Genomic DNA, 17,858 nt, shown 5'->3' on the forward strand with positions numbered 1-17,858 from the left:
ACACTTAGATTAACTGCGTGCAGTCTTTATTTAACTAATTCTGTGACTTCTGAAGGTAATTGGTTGCACCATGTCTTATTAAGGGGGTGAATATATTAGTTATTTTCTAGATCTTTTTTTTAGAAAGTAACTCATCATCAGCTGTATGTGTGATGGTGAAGTCCTTTTTCTTTTCTCATGCTCTTTCTTACATGGCCCTCTCTCCATTTGGTCTTACAAGCTGTCATATCGGTTTAGTTCACTAGGGACCTTTCACTGCATTGGATAAGTAACCAATAACTCTACTGTGTGTGATTATTTAGTTAGCTAGTAAATAAATTAAACCAATTTGTGTATCGCTGATTCATTTATGCTAGGGTTCTTGCAAATATCCAAAGATTTTGCACAATTCAAAATGAGACTTATAGAAGATAACAATTCCTTGATGGCTGAAATGTAGGCGAGATATCTTTTGGAGTTAATTTGAAAAAGGTAACTCATGAAACAAACTTAAGTGGTGCCCCAAGATTGGCTGATGTGGTAATTGTTACATGAGTAATTTAATCATCGTAAAAATTAAACCTTGTTTTTATCAAATCGATTATCATCATCACATTAATGATAGCCAAAGACACGACACTACCAAGTGAATAGTGGTCTGTGAGAGTCTCGGTCTTAAAGCTAGTCAATTGGAGTGTGCAGATCTTTGTTTGGTGCCTGCATGGAAGGATGTCCCAGCAAGCTTTTCTCCCCAGTGGTTTGTTGTTAGGCAGGAGTCGTACAAGAAGCTCTCTCTCCTGCCAAAGGGATTACAGAGGGAGAACAACAAAACCACATGCCCGCTCCATGACTCGACATCACCATCTTGTCATATCAGGCCAATGCGATCCGCATACAACACCTCCTTTATGGCATGCGGCACCACTCTTTATTCCCCTCTGTGCTCCATGTGTTTTTATCATTATCCCTTTTCCCTCCCCCTCCCTCCCTCCATCACTTTACATTTCCAAATCAAGGATACTCTATTGATAGGACATTTGATAAATATTGCCAAGGCCAACTTGTGGTGAAATCTGCACGGAGCCTTCACCGTGCACTTCCACTTTAAGAGAGCATGAGCAGTAAGGAAGGAGGAAATAAAGAGGGCTCATTTAGCTCTTTGGGGAGGGGCTCTTGGGTGGTGCGACAGTTTGATTGTGTGTGCTGTGCAGCAGAAGTTGTTTGTTTTCAGCGTGTGTAGTTTACAAAGTATTTAACTCAATCATCGGTGTAATCGCTCTAGGCCGTGGTTGTTTTCGTTTGGGACTGCTCCCGTTATGGATCGCATGGATTAGTAGCAACATTGTTGCGAAGCTTTAACATACGAACTATCGGACAGTACACCTGCACGCCTGAAGACCACAGCCAAGATCTCTCTTGTTCTCTTTTTCTCTTCCCTCTATCGTTCCAGTGCTTTACCCTGCAACAGACTCTATTTTTCCAATGCACTTCCCATTGAAGTTCATTAGAGCTGGACTATTATTGCCCTGCCAGAAGTATTTGGACATTTTAGTTAAAAGGGAGGTTGCTTGCAAGTTGTGTATTATGTGAACTTTATTGAGGTGTACTAATGACATGTGGCTGAGAAGATTGTGGACATTTTTAAGGCCTTTGTGTCTATGAACACCCCCCACATTCATACCCTCTGCACTCCTCCACTGGACGATAAATGCATATTATTGCAAATCCTCTGACTGGGTTCTTTCTTGTATGAATTTTCTTGTACGAAGTCTGCCATTATTAGTATTATTATTGTATGAGGTATTCTTGTTTGGGTTACCCCTGTGCTGTGATGTGGGTTTTATATGGTGTGTATTATTTTTTTTCTCTCCACTGGCTATCTGGTAAACAGGCTACACTCTAGGCAGTCTCTTCTGCTGATGTGTGTGGGTCTGGTAGTGGTACTCTCTCTATTCTACTCTTTTCCTTTCGGCATGGTTAATACCTGCCTGGCGCCTGAACAAAATAATTCTTTACCCCTCTCTAATAAATACCGCTACACACTCACTTGTTTGACCAGCTTTTCAAAACACTTCATGGCTACCGACGTGACTACTACGGGCGGTAATCATTTAGGCAGGTTACCTTCGCTTCCTTGGGCACATGGACTATGGTGGTCTGCTTGAAACAACAACATGTAGGTATTGTAGACTTGGTCAGGGAGGGATTGAAAATGTCAGTGAAGACACTTGCCAGTTGGTCCGCACATGCATTGAGTACACGTCCTGGTAATCTGTCTGGCCCCACAGCTTTGAATTTTGACCTGTTTAAAGGTTGGCCAGAACAGCTGGTGCATTCATGCATGCTTCAGTGTTGATTGCCGCATTTAGCTCGTCTGGTAGATTCGTGTCACTGGGCAGCTCCTGGCTAGGTTTCCCTTCGTAGTCTGTATTAGTTTTCAAACCTTGCCACATTCACTAATATTGACTCACTTCTTGCAGCAGGCATTATAGAATTTTTTTTGAGAACTGTCTCACTCTTAATCATAAGCCCACATGCTAATCAGTAGCTAGCTGATCTTTATATTTCAAGTTTAGCCAACTTAGATCTATTTGCTAGCTAACAAGGCACAACAGTTGAATAGTCATGCACACCGTTCTGTCTGTCTCCTACTGTTTGAATAGCATTCTAGCCTGTCCACTGTTCAGATTTGAAATCAAGTGGCCTACCTTATTTCTCACAATGAGTGCACATTTATAAGACAGACTTGACATGTAGTATAACAGTCTTTGGCTAAAATGCTTCTAGCAGTATGTGGTACAGCAATGCCATGTGTGACAAACTAAGCATTTTTTAAAATCCGTTATTTTACCAGGTAAGTTGACTGAACACGTTCTCATTTGCAGCAACGACGTGGGGAATAGTTCCAGGGGAGAGGGGGATTAATGAGCCAATTGTAAACTGGGGATTATTAGGTGACCGTGATGGTTTGGGAATTTGGGTGCATACATTAACATTCCTGAGTAACTACAATGTTGTTAATCCATTCTACTTTATCTCTTAACACAGCCATTACATTTTAACCGTTTTAATCGTCATTGGCCCCATGGGGAAATCTTCACCGGCACCTGAGTTAGGAAGGGTGCCTGTCTTTGTAGTGACTGGGGTGTATTGATGCACCATCCAAAGTGTAATTAACTGCACCATGCTCAAAGGGATATTCAATGCCTGCTTTTAAATTATTTTTTACCCATCTACCAATAGATGCCCTTTGTGGAAAACCTCCCTGGTCTTTGTGGCTTAAGCTGTGCTTGAAATCTGCTGCTTGAATGAGGAACCTTTACAATTATCAGTGTGTGAGGTGTAGAGCTGAGGTAGTCATTCAAAAATCATGTTTAACACTGTTAATGCACACCGAGTGAGTCCATGCAACTTATTTAGACTTTGTTTTACCTCATGAACTTATTTAGGCTTGCCATAACAAAAGGATTGAATACATATTGACTCAAGATATTTCAGCTTTTCATTTGTAAACTGTAAAAAAAAAAAAAAAATAAATCCACTTTGACTATCTGGGGTATTGTGTATAAGATCAGTGACGCAAAATCTCAATTCAATCGATTTTTAAGTTCAGGTTGTAACACAAGATGTAGAAAAGGTCTAGGAGTGTGTATACTTTCTGAAGGCACTGTGTATACAGATCTTTGGTGTAAATAGGAAGGTGCACCCAGCACAGAAGGAGATGAGACCACATGAGAACAAGCAGGCATAAGCGTTTATTTTTTATTTTTTTTATTTCCGTTTGGAATATCGAGCTAAAACATAAGTCCAAATGAATTGAATGAATTCGATATATCGCCTAGCCCTATGCTCACCCCGTCTCTCTCAAGAAGGATGGCAGACGGGCATCGTACCGCTCAATGTCCTCTTCCACCCTTCTCCCTCCTTCTATCGCTCTTTCACACCATTTACCCTATTGAACAACCTCTGACCTACCACTAACATTCTTTCTTTTCCCTGCCCCTACCAGTCTTTTTGGTTAATGTGTGGTAGGTACATACTTGAAACATGCAATGTGGCCTCTTCATATGTAGCACACTTAACTGTGGTGAAAAGGGAACTCTCTTAAGTGTACTCAAACTAGGATGCTGTATGGAGGAATGGTGTATCAGCACGGCGGAGATGAACGATCTGTTGTCATTGAATTCGCCCAAGAAGCTCAACTCTTTCGTACACACACACACACTGCTCATTGCATGTCCAGCCAATGAATGTTGCTGATTCTTCTTGCCACACTGTCATTGATTGCCGCTCTCTCTCCTCACCCTCCCTCTCTCTCATTGCAGGAGAGCACATACAGTCACTGTGCTTTTCATTCTCACGTGCGTGTTGGTCTATGTCACTCTGTTGGAGGAGACACCCCAGGATACGACGTACAACACGAAAAGGTCAGCCATTCGGTTACACACACACACACACACACACACACACACACACACACGATGTCTCTCTTCTATAATCATGCAGCACGGTGACACACACTTAGTCACGACTGCTTGTGTGAAAGGAATCACTTCCACCTCGAACAGCCAGTCACCTTCAGCCCAGCTGGCTTGTCAGCACAGTCTTTTAGGTTCCTCCTTTATTTTTAGCTTTGACTGTTCAGTTCTTGGGCACTTTTTTGAAATGTCAAAATAGATATTGCACGGTAATACGTGCTCAACTCTTACGAAGTTCTGTAGCGTAAAGATGCTGTGAAGCCTAGTAAAAATCACACTATGAAAGAAATGGACAGCACTCAAGCAAATTAAATATTAATGGCTGTTGGAGAATACATCGAAGATTGCAAGGCATAGATATAATGTAGGAAAAAGCTAGGTATTGACTAATGGATGCTTTGGGGAGCAGAGGACTGTTTCTATTCCCACCCCCCTGCTTTGGTACTAGTCATTAACATGTACTTTTTTTGTATGTTTTGTGACTATGATGTAAGTAAGAACTTTAAGAGCCTTTGCATGGTCTTAAGCCATTTCAGTGTGTTTTGCGAGCAGAGGAATTTGGCAACATTGGGGAGTCTTCAGACGGAGGAAGTGTGTTTGCATGCTTGTTTCTGTGTGTAGTATTAGTGTTGGTGTTACTTAGGAAGGCGTTAACCCCAACCAGCTATTCCTGTTATCTGTGCTGACAATCCGATGGTCATTAACGGGATTTGTCGTGGTCAGCGAGGCCCAGCTCGCCTGGGAGATTAGAGCCCACTACAACTTCTTCCCCCCGGGTCATAACCTACGCCACTACCCTACTGCATGCCTGGCTTAATGCCTTCACCTGAATGCACTGATCCCCTGGGGGTGGTTGTCTCACGCACCTAGGCTTTCTCACCTTATCGCCTCTTCAGTCATGTGCACTGACATTATGGGTACAGCTAGCATGCCACACGTACTCAGCTTGCCTGGGCCCTGCCCTTAACTTGCCTGGTCTTCCACCTCTAAAACTTGCTCTTTCACCCACCTTGACCTACAGAACAACCTCTAAGGAGTGCTGAAAGTAAAATGATGATTTAATGCTCTTTAGCCAAAACATGGGTCAAATAATGACATTTTAATGCAAACCATGAATTCCAGTCCATGTATATAGATGTCATAATATTCTAAATGTATCTTTTTAGTCATCCTGTAAAGAGGACTGAGCTGTATGTGAGTTTATCATTAGTTGTTCTATTTACTGAAGTCTGCTTGTGTTTTCTACCAGAGGGATTGTGGCCAGCATCCTAGTGTTCCTCTGCTTTGGAGTGACACAAGCCAAAGATGGCCCATTCACCAGACCACATCCAGGTAACACAACCTCCAGCCGCAGTGCAAACACTCTTCACATTTCTGCTTCGTCGTGCTGTTGTACTTCAGTGAATACGAGCCTGCCAAGCCTTTTGATACGTAGCCTAAGTGCATTGACATGGGACACGCTCTCAGCAAAACTACATCCTGTCCAAAGAGACACTGTTAGTGAGTCAACATGGTCACTTTTACACTTTGAAAGAAGAAAAAGAGGGATTTAATTCTTTTGTGAAACCGAAAACCTATAATCTTCTTCCCAGATATGGCTTGCGGTGAATCGCTGCTTTCAACGGTGGTGGTGCTGCAGCACTGTGGACATGTCAAACATAAGTTGTCAACTGCCGTGGCAAGCACAGGTGTAAATCAAACTCTGTAATGGAGTATTGCTCTCCGGTCTTATTTTTATAGTTCACCTTTATTTAACCAGGCCAGTTGAGAACAAGTTGTCATTTACAACGGCGACGTTTGCCAAGATAAAGCATAGCAATTCAACACAAACAACAGAGTTAGACATGGAATTAACAAACATACATTCAATAATACAGTAGAAAAATCTATATACAGTGTGTGCAAATGTAGTAAGATTTAGGGAGGTAAGGAAATAAATAGGCCGTAGTGGTCGACGTAATGACAATTTAGCAATTAAACAGTGGAGTGATGGATGTGCAGATGAATGTGCAAGTAGAGATACTGGTGTGAAGAGCAGGTCTGTTCTTCCTCTGAAAATGTCTTCAGTGGGGAGAGAAAGAATGCATGCCTGCTTCCAGATCAATATAGATGTTTGGAGGCACAGCAATGGAGTGGGCCATGAAGACCATCCTGACTGTGTGTGAAGTACATCCAGATTACATGCACTGCATCAGATTACATTACAATGGAGTGGGCCATGAAGACTATCCCGACTGTGTGCGAAGTACATACAGATTACATACACTGCATCAGATTACATAGGGATTACAATACATCCGCCAAATCCAGATTCGTACGTCGGACTGCCAGATGGTGAAGCGTGATTTGTCTCTCCAGAGAACGCGTTTCCACTGCTCCAGAGGCCAATGGCGGCGAGCTTTACTCCACTCCAACCAATGCTTGCTGTTGCACATGGTGATTTTTAGGCTTGTGTGCGGCTTCTCGGTCATGGGAAACCAATTCATGATGCTCCCAACGAACAGTTCTTGTGCTGACATTGCTTCCAGAAGCAGTTTGGAACTCTGCAGTGAGTGCTGCAACAGAGGACAGACTATTTTTACACGCTTCAGCACTCTGCAGTCCCGTTCTGTGAGCTTGTTACCTACTACTTTGTGGTTGAGCTGTTGTTGCTCCTAGACGTTTCCATTTCACAATAACAGCACTTAGAGTTGACCGGGTCAGCTCTAGCAGGGCATACATTTTACGGGTGTGGCTGAAATGGCCAAATCCACAAATTTTTAAGGGGTGTTCTCATGCTTTTGTGTATGTATATAGTGTATCTATACTGATCAAAAAGTGTTTCTCTCAAATTTTGTGCACATCTGTTTCTATTCCTGTTAGTGAGCATTTCTCATTTGCCAAGATAATCCATCCACCTGACAGGGGTGGCATATCAAGAAGCTGATTAAACATAATGATCATTACACAGGTGCACCGAGTGCTGGGGACAATAAAATGCTACTCTAAAATGTGCAGGTGCACACAAGACAATGCCACAGATGTCTAATGTTTTGAGGGAATTGGCATGCTGACTGCAGGAATGTCCATCAGAGCTGTTGCCAGAGAATTGAATTTTCATTTCTCTACCATAAGTGGCCTCTAATGTCGTTTTTGAGAATTTGGCAATATGTTCAACCGCAGATCAAGTGTAACCAAGCCAGCCTAGGACATCCACTTCCGGCTTCTTCACCTGCCGCATGGTCTGAGACTAGCCACCCAGACAGCTGATGAAACTGTGGGTTTGCACACCAAATAATTTCTGCACAAACTGTCAGGAACCGTCTCTGGGAAGTTAATCTGCATGCTCGTCATCCCCACCAGGGTCTTGACCTGACTGCTGTTTGGCGTCGTAACCAACTTCAGTGGGCAAATGCTCACTTTCAATGGCCACTGGTACGCTGGAGAAGTGTGCTCTTTACGGATGAATCCTGATTTCAACTGTACCGGGCAGACTGCGTGTGTCGTGTTGGCAAGCGGTTTGCTGACGTCAACGTAGGGACCAGAGTGCCCCATGGTGACAGTGGGGTTATGATATGGGCAGGCATAAATTGGACAACGAATTCAATTGCAATTTGAATGCAGAGATACCGTGACGACATGCTGAGGCCCATTGTCGTGCCATTCATCCATCACCTCATGTTTCAGCATAATGCACAGTCCCATGTCGCAAGGATCTGTACGCAATTCCTGGGAGATTAAAATGTCCGTTCTTCCATGGCCTGCTCACCAGACATGTCACCCATTGAGTACGTTTTGGATACTCTGGATTGACATGTACAGCAGCGTTTTCCAGTTCCCGCCAATATCCAGCAACTTCGCACAGCCATTGAAGAAGAGTGGGGCAACATTCCACAGGCCACAATCAACAGCCTGATCAACTCTATGCAAAGGAGGTGTCGTGCTGCATGAGGCAAATGGTGGTCACACCAGATACTGACTGATCCACGCCCCTACATTATTTATTTATCTGTGACCAATATCTGTATTCTGTCAAGTGAAATGCATAGATTAGGGCCAAATCTGTTATCTGTGACCAACGATGCATATCTGGAACTTTGACTAACAATTTCAATAATAATAATAATGATTTGAGCCTACTTATACATAATTACACAATCATAAGCTTCCTATTCTACCTTCCTGAATAAATAATTAATTTAGGTTGTTTAAAAACTAATGTTAAAATAAGAACTCCATAATGATGCTTATAGCACACTATATTTCTATGATCATATAAAACATGTTTGTTAATATGTAGGTGTATGTAGCCTATAACAATGTTGGAAAATATTTGTTTCTTTTGGTCTTGTATTCTGTTAGCACAGTATGTTTTAATTCATATGATCTCATATTAGAAGTGATGTGCTCTACCCTGACAGTTGTTTTAACTTGGTAATTTCGTTAGCCATGTTTTTCACTCAAGTGTTGGAAAATTGCAATTCATGATCACAATTGCAATTTTTTGGGGGGTGGGCCAGATATTGCAATTTGTTGTTTTGTCCAAATCGTGCAGCCTAAATGCAGAGACAGATTTGGCATTTGTCTGTGTCGTTTCAAGCACCACCAGTTGAACAACTTTTTGTTTATTTAATCGCGGCATGTGCATTGGTCAGGAACAGTGGAAACTGGGAATTTGTCTTTTACAACATGTCCCATTCAGCTGTGAAACTCTGAATTGCACAATTCAATCTGAACATTTACCATATCAGCAATATGTTTCATGTCCTACCTGAAATTAAACCTGTCTGAACCTCTGTTGTGGTAACATCACAGGTGTATATTTTTCCAAGGCACATTAGGAGATCAGATCATAACATAGTATGTAGAGTCAGATGAGCTGAACTGTGAGTACATCCGTTTCTGTGAGGATCTCGTTATTCCCAAAAAGAAAGTCTCAACGTCTTCCCCAATAATAAACCGTGGGTAACTCTGGAATTAAAAATAATGTTTTTGAATCGGGTAGCACTAAAGAGAGAATAAAAAATATTCCAAGGCAACTCAAAAGCAAAATCAAGGAGTGCAAGGCAGCATACAAAGACAAAAATGAAAACCTTTTCAAGGACAGTGGGAAAGCCTGGCAAGGGCTACAAACCATTACAGGCTACAAACCAAAGAGCCATTGTAAACTCAGCAAAAAATGAAACGTCCCTTTTTCAGGACCCGGTCTTTCAAAGATAATTAGTAAAAATCCAAATAACTTCACAGATCTTCATTGTAAAGGATTTAAACACTTTTCCCCATGCTTGTTCAATGAACCATAAACAATTAATGAACATGCACCTGTGGAACGGTTGTTAAGACACTAACCACTTACAGGGAGTAGGCAATTATGAAAACTTAGGACACTAAAGAGGCCTTTCTACTGACTCTGAAAAACACCAAAAGAACGATGCCGAAGGTCCCTGCTCAGTTGTATGAATGTGCCTTAGGCATGTTGCAAGGAGGCATGAGGACTGCAGATGTGGCCAGGGCAATAAATTGCTATGTCCGTACTGTGAGACGTCTAAGTCAGCGCTACAGAGAGACAGGACGGACATCTGATCATTCTCACAGTGGCAGACCACGTGTAACAACACCTGCACAGGATTGGTACATCCAAACATCACATCTGCAGGGCAGGTACAGGATGGCGAACAACTGCCCAAGTTACACCAGGAATGCACAATCCCTCCATCAGTGCTCAGACTGTCCAAGGTAGGCTGAGAGAGGCTCGACTAAGGGCTTGTAGGCCTGTTGTAAGGCAGGTCCTCACCAGACATCACCGGTAACAACGTCGCCTATGGGCACAAACCCACCTTTGCTGGACCAGACAGGACTGGCAAAAAGTGCTCTTCAGTGACTAGTCATGGTTTTGTCTCACCAGGGGTGATGGCCAGATTCACATTTTTATAGTTGAAGGAATGAGTGTTACACCGAGGCCTGTACTCTGGAGCGGGATCGATTTGGAGATGAGGGGCCGTCATGGTCTGGGGTGGTGTGTCACAGCATCATCGGACTGGGCTTGTTGTCATTGCAGGCAATCTCAACACTTAGGGCCACTAACCATTTTGTTAGCTATTTAAGTAGTCCTACTTATACCTACTCATTTGTTTACTACAGGTGATGGATAGTCAAATGCAAACACGGCAACACTTGTCATGCTACAACACTACTTGTGGTTTGCAGGCATTGTCATCTTGTTGCCAAGGTGTTTCTATTTTGCAAAACAAATGGCCCATTTGTAGGAGACTAAAGTCTTGTATAGGACTGTATGGTGTGAAGGTTACTCCAGGGTTTTAGACTGGAGAAACTGGAGCTACGGTATGTATCCCTGCCCTACTACACTGTCAATAAACAAAACAAACTAAATGGATGCTGTGCAGTAATATGTTTCCTTGCGGTCCTTATTAGTGACTCAGTTTTGTGGTTATTTACTGTTTTCCGTTAACCCCGTAGAGTCGATTGGCACACTGGTGAGTCAACCGAAGTTATTTTATTTTCATTTTTAAATCCCATCAAAATGTTTCACTTTAAACCGAAGATATCTGTGACGAGACTCATCTGAAGGTAACCGGTACCGGTAATAAAAAGGAATGGAAGTATGAAGGTAGTTTTTGAGTTATTTTTTTTTTAGGACAGATGCATCAACCTGGTTTCTTATGATACATTTGTGGACTGTCCTTTTTGCCATTTATGAATGTGTTATTCAATGTGTTTCTGTGGGATTTAGTAGTAAAAGGCTGAAATCTATATATTGTTTGGATACCTGAGGGGGTCCTAAAATTCTAAACCAAATCGCTGAATGATCGATAGACCATCTTAAAACAATTCCATATGTCAGCTTAGCACTCCCGCCGCCTCCAATGTCTTACTCTAAAGAATTAACAAGGAAAGCACCTTGTGGATGTCCCAGGAGTGTAGATTATGCTAAAAATGTATAATTTTGTTATCTCTCTCTCTCTTCTCTCCAGCATACTGGCGCTTCTGGCTATGTGTCTCCGTTGTCTACGAGCTATTCCTTATCTTTGTGCTGTTCCAGGTGGGTCGATTGCACCAACACACACACACACACACACCTGAGCACTGAATTGTTTGTGCTATTATAGTTGCAATAGAATTGTTGTTTGAATGAATAATCACTACAATCAGCTTTGAAATACAGAGGCAAGTTCTCTCAGAGCACTGCCAACTAGGTATTTTTTAGTAAAGGGGGACAATCAAAAGGGAAAAGGATCAATGACATGATTAGATGCGGAATGGATCTGAAGGGACTTAAAGGGAAGATAACACATCTTCCAGAAACGAGTTAACTTCTCAATGTACATTGAGAAGTTATGTTCAAAGTATACTGAGTTTTACTGAGTTAAAGTTCATATAAGGAAATCGGTCAATTGAAATAAATAAATTAGGCCATAATCTATGGATTTCACATGTTGGAGCAGGTGAGCAGCCATGGGTGGGCCTGGGAGTCAGGCCCAGCCAATCGGAATGAGTTTTACCCCCACAAAAGGGCTTGATTACAGGTAGAAATGTTCCTCAGTTTCATCAGCCGTCTGGGAGGCTAGTCTGATAATCCCGCAGGTAAAGAAACCAGATGTGGAGGGCCTGGGCTGGCGTGGTTACACGTGGTCTGCGGCTGTGAGGCCGGTTGGACGTACTGCCAAATTTTCTAAAATGACATTTGAGACGTTTATGGTAGAAATTAACATTCCGTTCTCTGGCAGCAGCTCTGGTGGACATTCCTGCAGTCAGCATGCCAATTGCACACTCCCTCAACTTGAGGTATCTGTGGCATTGTGCTGTGTGACACAACTGCACATTTTAAAGTGGCCTTTTATTGTCCCCAGCACAAGGTGCACCTGTGTAATGATCATGCTGTTTAATCAGCTTCTTGATATGCCACACCTGTCAGGTGGATGGATTATCTTGGCAAAGGAGAAATGTTCACACACAGGGATGTAAAAAAATGTTTGAACAACATTTGAGAGCGAAGCCTTTTGTGTGTCTGAAACATTTCTGGGATCTTTTATTTCAGCTCATGAAACATGGGACCAACACTTTACATGTTGCATTTGTTTTTGTTCACTATACATAGACAAGTACTAAATACTATCAATTTGTGTATACTTAATTTACCCTCATTCATTAGACGGTCCGTGATGGGAGACAGTTTATGAAGTACATTGACCCCAAACTGGGGGTAGCCCTGCCGGAGAGGGACTATGGCGGCAACTGCCTCATATACGACCCGGGGAACACCACCGACCCCTGGCATAACATCTGGGTAAGACACGTGCGCGCACACATTAACCTGTAGCAAACAGCAATGGTGGCACCTGCAGGGACTGTGACACTAAAGATATTTCTCTTTCTCGGTGTGTGTGGCTGTCTCTTTCGCTTTCTAGGTGACTCTCTCGCGCTCTCTCGGTGTGTGTCTCTCTCTGTCTCGCTTGCTTTCTCGCTGTCTTGCTCGACGGAGTAATACTTCACTCAGTGCTCCTACTGGGTTCCCTTAAGCCAACAGACTGCCAGAGTGGACTGTACACTCAAATATTGGCTTTCTGTGGGCTTTTTAATTTTGTAACCATTAAATTCCACTCATTAATCACTCATTTCCACAGATATTTAAATCCACTGTTGTCCGCGTCAAACAAGGTTCTCAGTTCTTTGTTAACATGGTTGTAAAAGGGCCGTCCCAAAGATCACTGTTGACAAAGGTTAAAAAAAAAATGCTATTTTTGCAGGACAAGATGGATGGCTTTGTCCCCGCTCACTTTCTTGGCTGGTATATTAAGGTGGGTCTGAGTAGCGTACTGTATTTTTAAGCCTATATTTCATGCTTGATTAGCATTAATACTGGATTAAAGGTAGAGTTGGCAATATGACGGCATCACACACAGTGGTGGGTGACTGCTTTACAGGAAGCCACAACATTCACATCTCCCATCTCTCTCTCCCTTCTTCTGTCAAGACACTTGTGATCAGAGACTGGTGGATGTGTATGATCATCAGCGTGATGTTTGAGTTCCTGGAGTACAGTCTGGAGCACCAGCTTCCCAACTTCTCTGAGTGCTGGTGGGACCATGTATGTACCTCTTCTTCATAACACACCAGGATATGTTTGTCCACTGTTGAGTTTGGATAATGGATGTTTGATACTAGGAGGCAATTCAAAAGCAAATTGACTTTATTGAATTTCAAGTCTGTCAGTTGAATGTAAAATAAATAAATGTTTTTGACTTTTTTATTTAACCAGGCAAGTTGAGAACAAATTCTTATTTACAATGACTGCCTAGGAACAGTGGGTTAATTGCCTTGTTCAGGGGCAGAACGACAGATTTTTACCGTGTCAGCTCGGGGCTTCGATCTAGCAACCATTCGGTTACTGGCCCGACACTAACCACTAGGCTACCTGCCGCACCGTCAGTAGATCGGTCTCCCTGTAAGTAGATACTGAATGTTATGTGCAGAAAGCTTGAGTTAGGATTTTGTCTTTAGAGAATGCCGAATGCCATGTCTTGTTCTGTGAATCCTAAATGTCATGTCTGTCTTTCAGTGGATAATGGATGTGCTGGTGTGTAATGGCCTGGGGATCTACGCTGGGATGAAGACCTTAGGCTGGCTGTCTATGAAGCCCTACCAGTGGCAGGGACTGTGGAACATCCCCACATACAAGTATGCTGCCCACCTCCTGTCACCTTGGTTACCCTTCCTTAAGCTTGTGCACAAAGAAGTCCCAATGTCATAAGAGTTATAGATATGGCTGTTGTTTACTTAACTAATATTCTCCCACCAAAGAGTTTGTAGTAGTAGTTTTTTTTAATAGAATGTTCTCATTTCTTATTAGGGATGGATAGTGTACGATATGTGTGTATGTGTCTGTTAATCAGAGGGAAGATCAAGCGCATGGCCTTCCAGTTCACACCCTACAGCTGGGTCAAGTTTGAGTGGAAGCCTGCCTCTAACCTACGCAGGTGGCTGGCTGTCCTGGGAATCATCTTCATGGTGAGACTCTCTCACTGTTGCTCTCCCTCTCATTTCTCTCACTTAACTCTTTGTCGACTGTCACTCTCTGTCTAGGTTGCGCTCTCACGTTCACGCTCCCCCACACTAAATCTGCCGCTTATCTCTCTCTCTCCTCAAGTCTTCCTCCTCTGACCTGTAATCTCTCTGTAATCTCTCTGCAATCTCCCTGCCTGTCTCTCCATCTCTCTCCCTTCTCTCTTGTCCTCTCTGTTAGTTCCTGCTGGCGGAGCTGAACACCTTCTACCTGAAGTTTGTGCTGTGGATGCCTCCGGAGCACTACCTGGTGTTGCTTCGCCTCGTCTTCTTTGTCAACGTGGGTGGAGTGGCCATGAGGGAGATCTACGACTTCATGGACGACCCGTGAGTATTAGTAACACTATGTATTGTGTGCAGTGTGTCTACAACTGACGAGCAATTAAATCCTCGGTGTCCTCCGTCCTCCCTCAGGAAGTTCTATAGGAAGCTGGGGCAGCAGGCGTGGCTGGTGGCGGCCATCACTGTGACCGAGTTCCTCATCGTAGTCAAATACGACCCCAGGACCATCATGCTGCCCATCCCCTTCTTCGTCACCCAATGCTGGTTCCTGGGCATCGTCCTCATCCTCAGCTGGACATTGTGGCGCTTCTTCATCCGGTAAGCTGCCAACCAGTCTGCCTGTCTCCTCTGTTGTAGAACATAGCAATAATGACACTAATGTGTATATACTGTAAAAGAGGTCTTCAGCAGTGTTCGGGTCATGAACTGGAGTCGTTCTGGTCTCTTCTGTTACCTCTTCCGATTCATTTAATGAATTGATAAGAAATGCCTTGCATGAAATTCATGTTTATGAATACATTTATGTTGATTCTTCATGGAAGCTTATGTTCATTAGCTGCCCATTTTATTATTTTAGTAATGTAATATGTATCTTTGTTTTTGCATTTTTTTCCTGTTCGTGTCCCCATATGGTATAATAGTTGTGTATGTTTTTTGCATGGTTGAGTGTGCCATTTTTATTTTATGTTGCCCTCCTCCCCCCATGCTGGACGTGACTGGCTATATTAGCCCTGCATGTTAAAGCTTCTCATCTGTTTTCTCCACCCCTCCTGCTGTCCCTTCATGTTCTTAGCGGCAATGTTCATGTCCAGTGAGGTAGGTGCAGGAGCGAGGCTGTGCCTGTTCTCCTACGAAGCGGTGGTCTGTCGTTGGTGTCATCATCACCCACCTTCTCTGGATCCAAAATGGATCCATGTTTTCCTCCACAGAATCAATCCATCTCATGATGCGTGTTGTTTTCGGTTCTGCCGTGTCGTACTACTATCCTCTTCCTGTTTTTTCTTGTTTTGTTTTTCTGACCTCACACTCGGGCCTTTTTGTCTTTTCTCTCTCAGATTGTTCCTCAATTAGAAAAGGGTTTGATCAAGTGAAAACACTAAATGAAGTGGAAGTTGTCAACTGCACACTTTAAAGTGCCATTCTGGAACATTTGGAAAGCTATGACTACAGTGCATTCGGGAAGTATTCAGACTCCTTTTTCCACAATTTGTTACGTTTACAGCCTTATTCTGAAATTGATAAGAGAAAATCCTCATCAATTTACACACAATGGCCCATAATGACAAAGCGAAAACAGGTTTAGTAATTTTGGCAAATTTTATATTAAAAAAAATATCAAAACATACCTTATTTACGTAGGTATTCACTCTAAATTGAGCTCCAGTGCATACTTTTTCCATTGATCATCCTTGAGATTTTTCTACAACATGATTGATGTCCACCTGTGGTAAATTCGATTGATTGGGCATGATTTGGAAAGGCACACACCTGTCTGTATAAGGTCCCAGAGTTGACAGTGCATGTCAGAGCAAAAACCAAGCCATGAGATCAAAGGAATTGTCTGGTAGAGTGCTGAGACAGGATTGTGTCTAGGCACAGATCTGGGGAAGGGTACCAAAACATTTCTGCTGCATTTAAGGTCCCCAAGACAAGTGGCCTCCATCAGGCTTAAATGGAAGAAGATTGGAACCACCAAGTCTCTTCCTAGAGTTGGCCGCCACCCCAAACTGCGCAATCGGGAGAAGGGCCTTGGTCAGGGAGGCGACCAGGAACCTGATGGTCACTCTGACAGAGCTCCAGAGTTCCTCTGTGGATATGGGAGAACCTTCCAGAAGGACAACCATCTCTGCAGCACTCCACCAATCAGGCCTTTATTTTTAGAGTGGCCAGACGGAAGCCACTCCTCAGTAAAAGGCACGACAGCCCATTTGGAGTTTGCCAAAAGGCACCAAAGGACTCTCAGAACATGAGAAACAAGATTCTCTGGTCTGATTAAACTCTTTGGCTTGAATACCAAGTGTCACGTCTGGAAGAAACCTGGCACCATCCCTACAGTGAAGCATAGTGGTGGCAGCATCATGCTTTCGGGATTTTCTTCAGCAGCAGGGACTGGGAGACTAGTCAGGATCAAGGGAAAAATGAATGGAGCAAAGTACAGAGAGCCTTGATTTAAACCTGCTCCAGAGCACTCAGGACCTCAGGCTGAGCCAAGACAATGCAGGAGTGACTTTGTGACAAGTCTCAATGTCCTTGAGTCGGGCCTTGAACCCGATCGAACATCTCAGGAGAGGTCTGAAAATAACTGCAGCAACGCTCCCCATCCAACTTTGCAGAGCTTGAGATGGTCTACAGAGAAGAATGGGAGTAACTCTCCAAATATTTACATTTACATTTTTTTAAACATTTAAGTCATTTAGCAGACGTTCTTATCCAGAGCGACTTACAAATTGGTGCATTCACCTTATGACATCCAGTGGAACAACCACTTTACAATAGTGCATCTAAATATTTTAAGGGGGGGGGTGAGAAGGATTACTTTATCCTATCCTAGGTATTCCTTAAAGAGGTGGGGTTTCAGCTGTCTCCGGAAGGTGGTGATTGACTCCGCTGTCCTGGCGTCGTGAGGGAGTTGGTTCCACCATTGGGGAGCCAGAGCAGAGAACAGTTTTGACTGGGCTGAGCGGGAACTGTACTTCCTCAGTGGTAGGGAGGCGAGCAGGCCAGAGGTGGATGAACGCAGTGCCCTTATTTGGTGTAGGGCCTGATCAGAGCCTGGAGGTACTGAGGTGCCGTTCCCCTCACAGCTCCGTAGGCAAGCACCATGGTCTTGTAGCGGATGCGAGCTTCAACTGGAAGCCAGTGGAGAGAGCGGAGGAGCGGGGTGACGTGAGAGAACTTGGGAAGGTTGAACACTAGACGGGCTACGGCGTTCTGGATGAGTTGTAGGGGTTTAATGGCACAGGCAGGGAGCCCAGCCAACAGCGAGTTGCAGTAATCCAGACGGGAGATGACAAGTGCCTGGATTAGGACCTGCTCCGCTTCCTGTGTGAGGCAGGGTCG

At 43.5% G+C, this 17,858-nt stretch overlaps 1 protein-coding gene across 2 annotated transcripts in view; it reads left to right on the plus strand.

Annotated features, from left to right (window-relative positions):
- The window catches only part of ptdss2 (phosphatidylserine synthase 2), a 36,107-nt gene that overhangs the window by 14,214 nt on the left and 4,035 nt on the right, over positions 1–17,858 (plus strand). For both annotated transcript variants that reach the window (XM_046357784.1, XM_046357793.1), the window contains exons 3-12: positions 4,305–4,406; positions 5,707–5,789; positions 11,429–11,496; positions 12,607–12,741; positions 13,202–13,252; positions 13,429–13,542; positions 14,014–14,132; positions 14,348–14,462; positions 14,698–14,843; positions 14,931–15,116. In XM_046357784.1, the coding sequence (XP_046213740.1) occupies positions 4,305–4,406; positions 5,707–5,789; positions 11,429–11,496; positions 12,607–12,741; positions 13,202–13,252; positions 13,429–13,542; positions 14,014–14,132; positions 14,348–14,462; positions 14,698–14,843; positions 14,931–15,116 (1,119 nt within the window). The remainder of the gene's footprint in view (positions 1–4,304; positions 4,407–5,706; positions 5,790–11,428; positions 11,497–12,606; positions 12,742–13,201; positions 13,253–13,428; positions 13,543–14,013; positions 14,133–14,347; positions 14,463–14,697; positions 14,844–14,930; positions 15,117–17,858) is intronic.

The sequence above is a fragment of the Oncorhynchus gorbuscha genome, linkage group LG01 (genome assembly GCF_021184085.1).
Source record: "Oncorhynchus gorbuscha isolate QuinsamMale2020 ecotype Even-year linkage group LG01, OgorEven_v1.0, whole genome shotgun sequence".
Taxonomy (NCBI): Eukaryota; Metazoa; Chordata; class Actinopteri; order Salmoniformes; family Salmonidae; genus Oncorhynchus; species Oncorhynchus gorbuscha.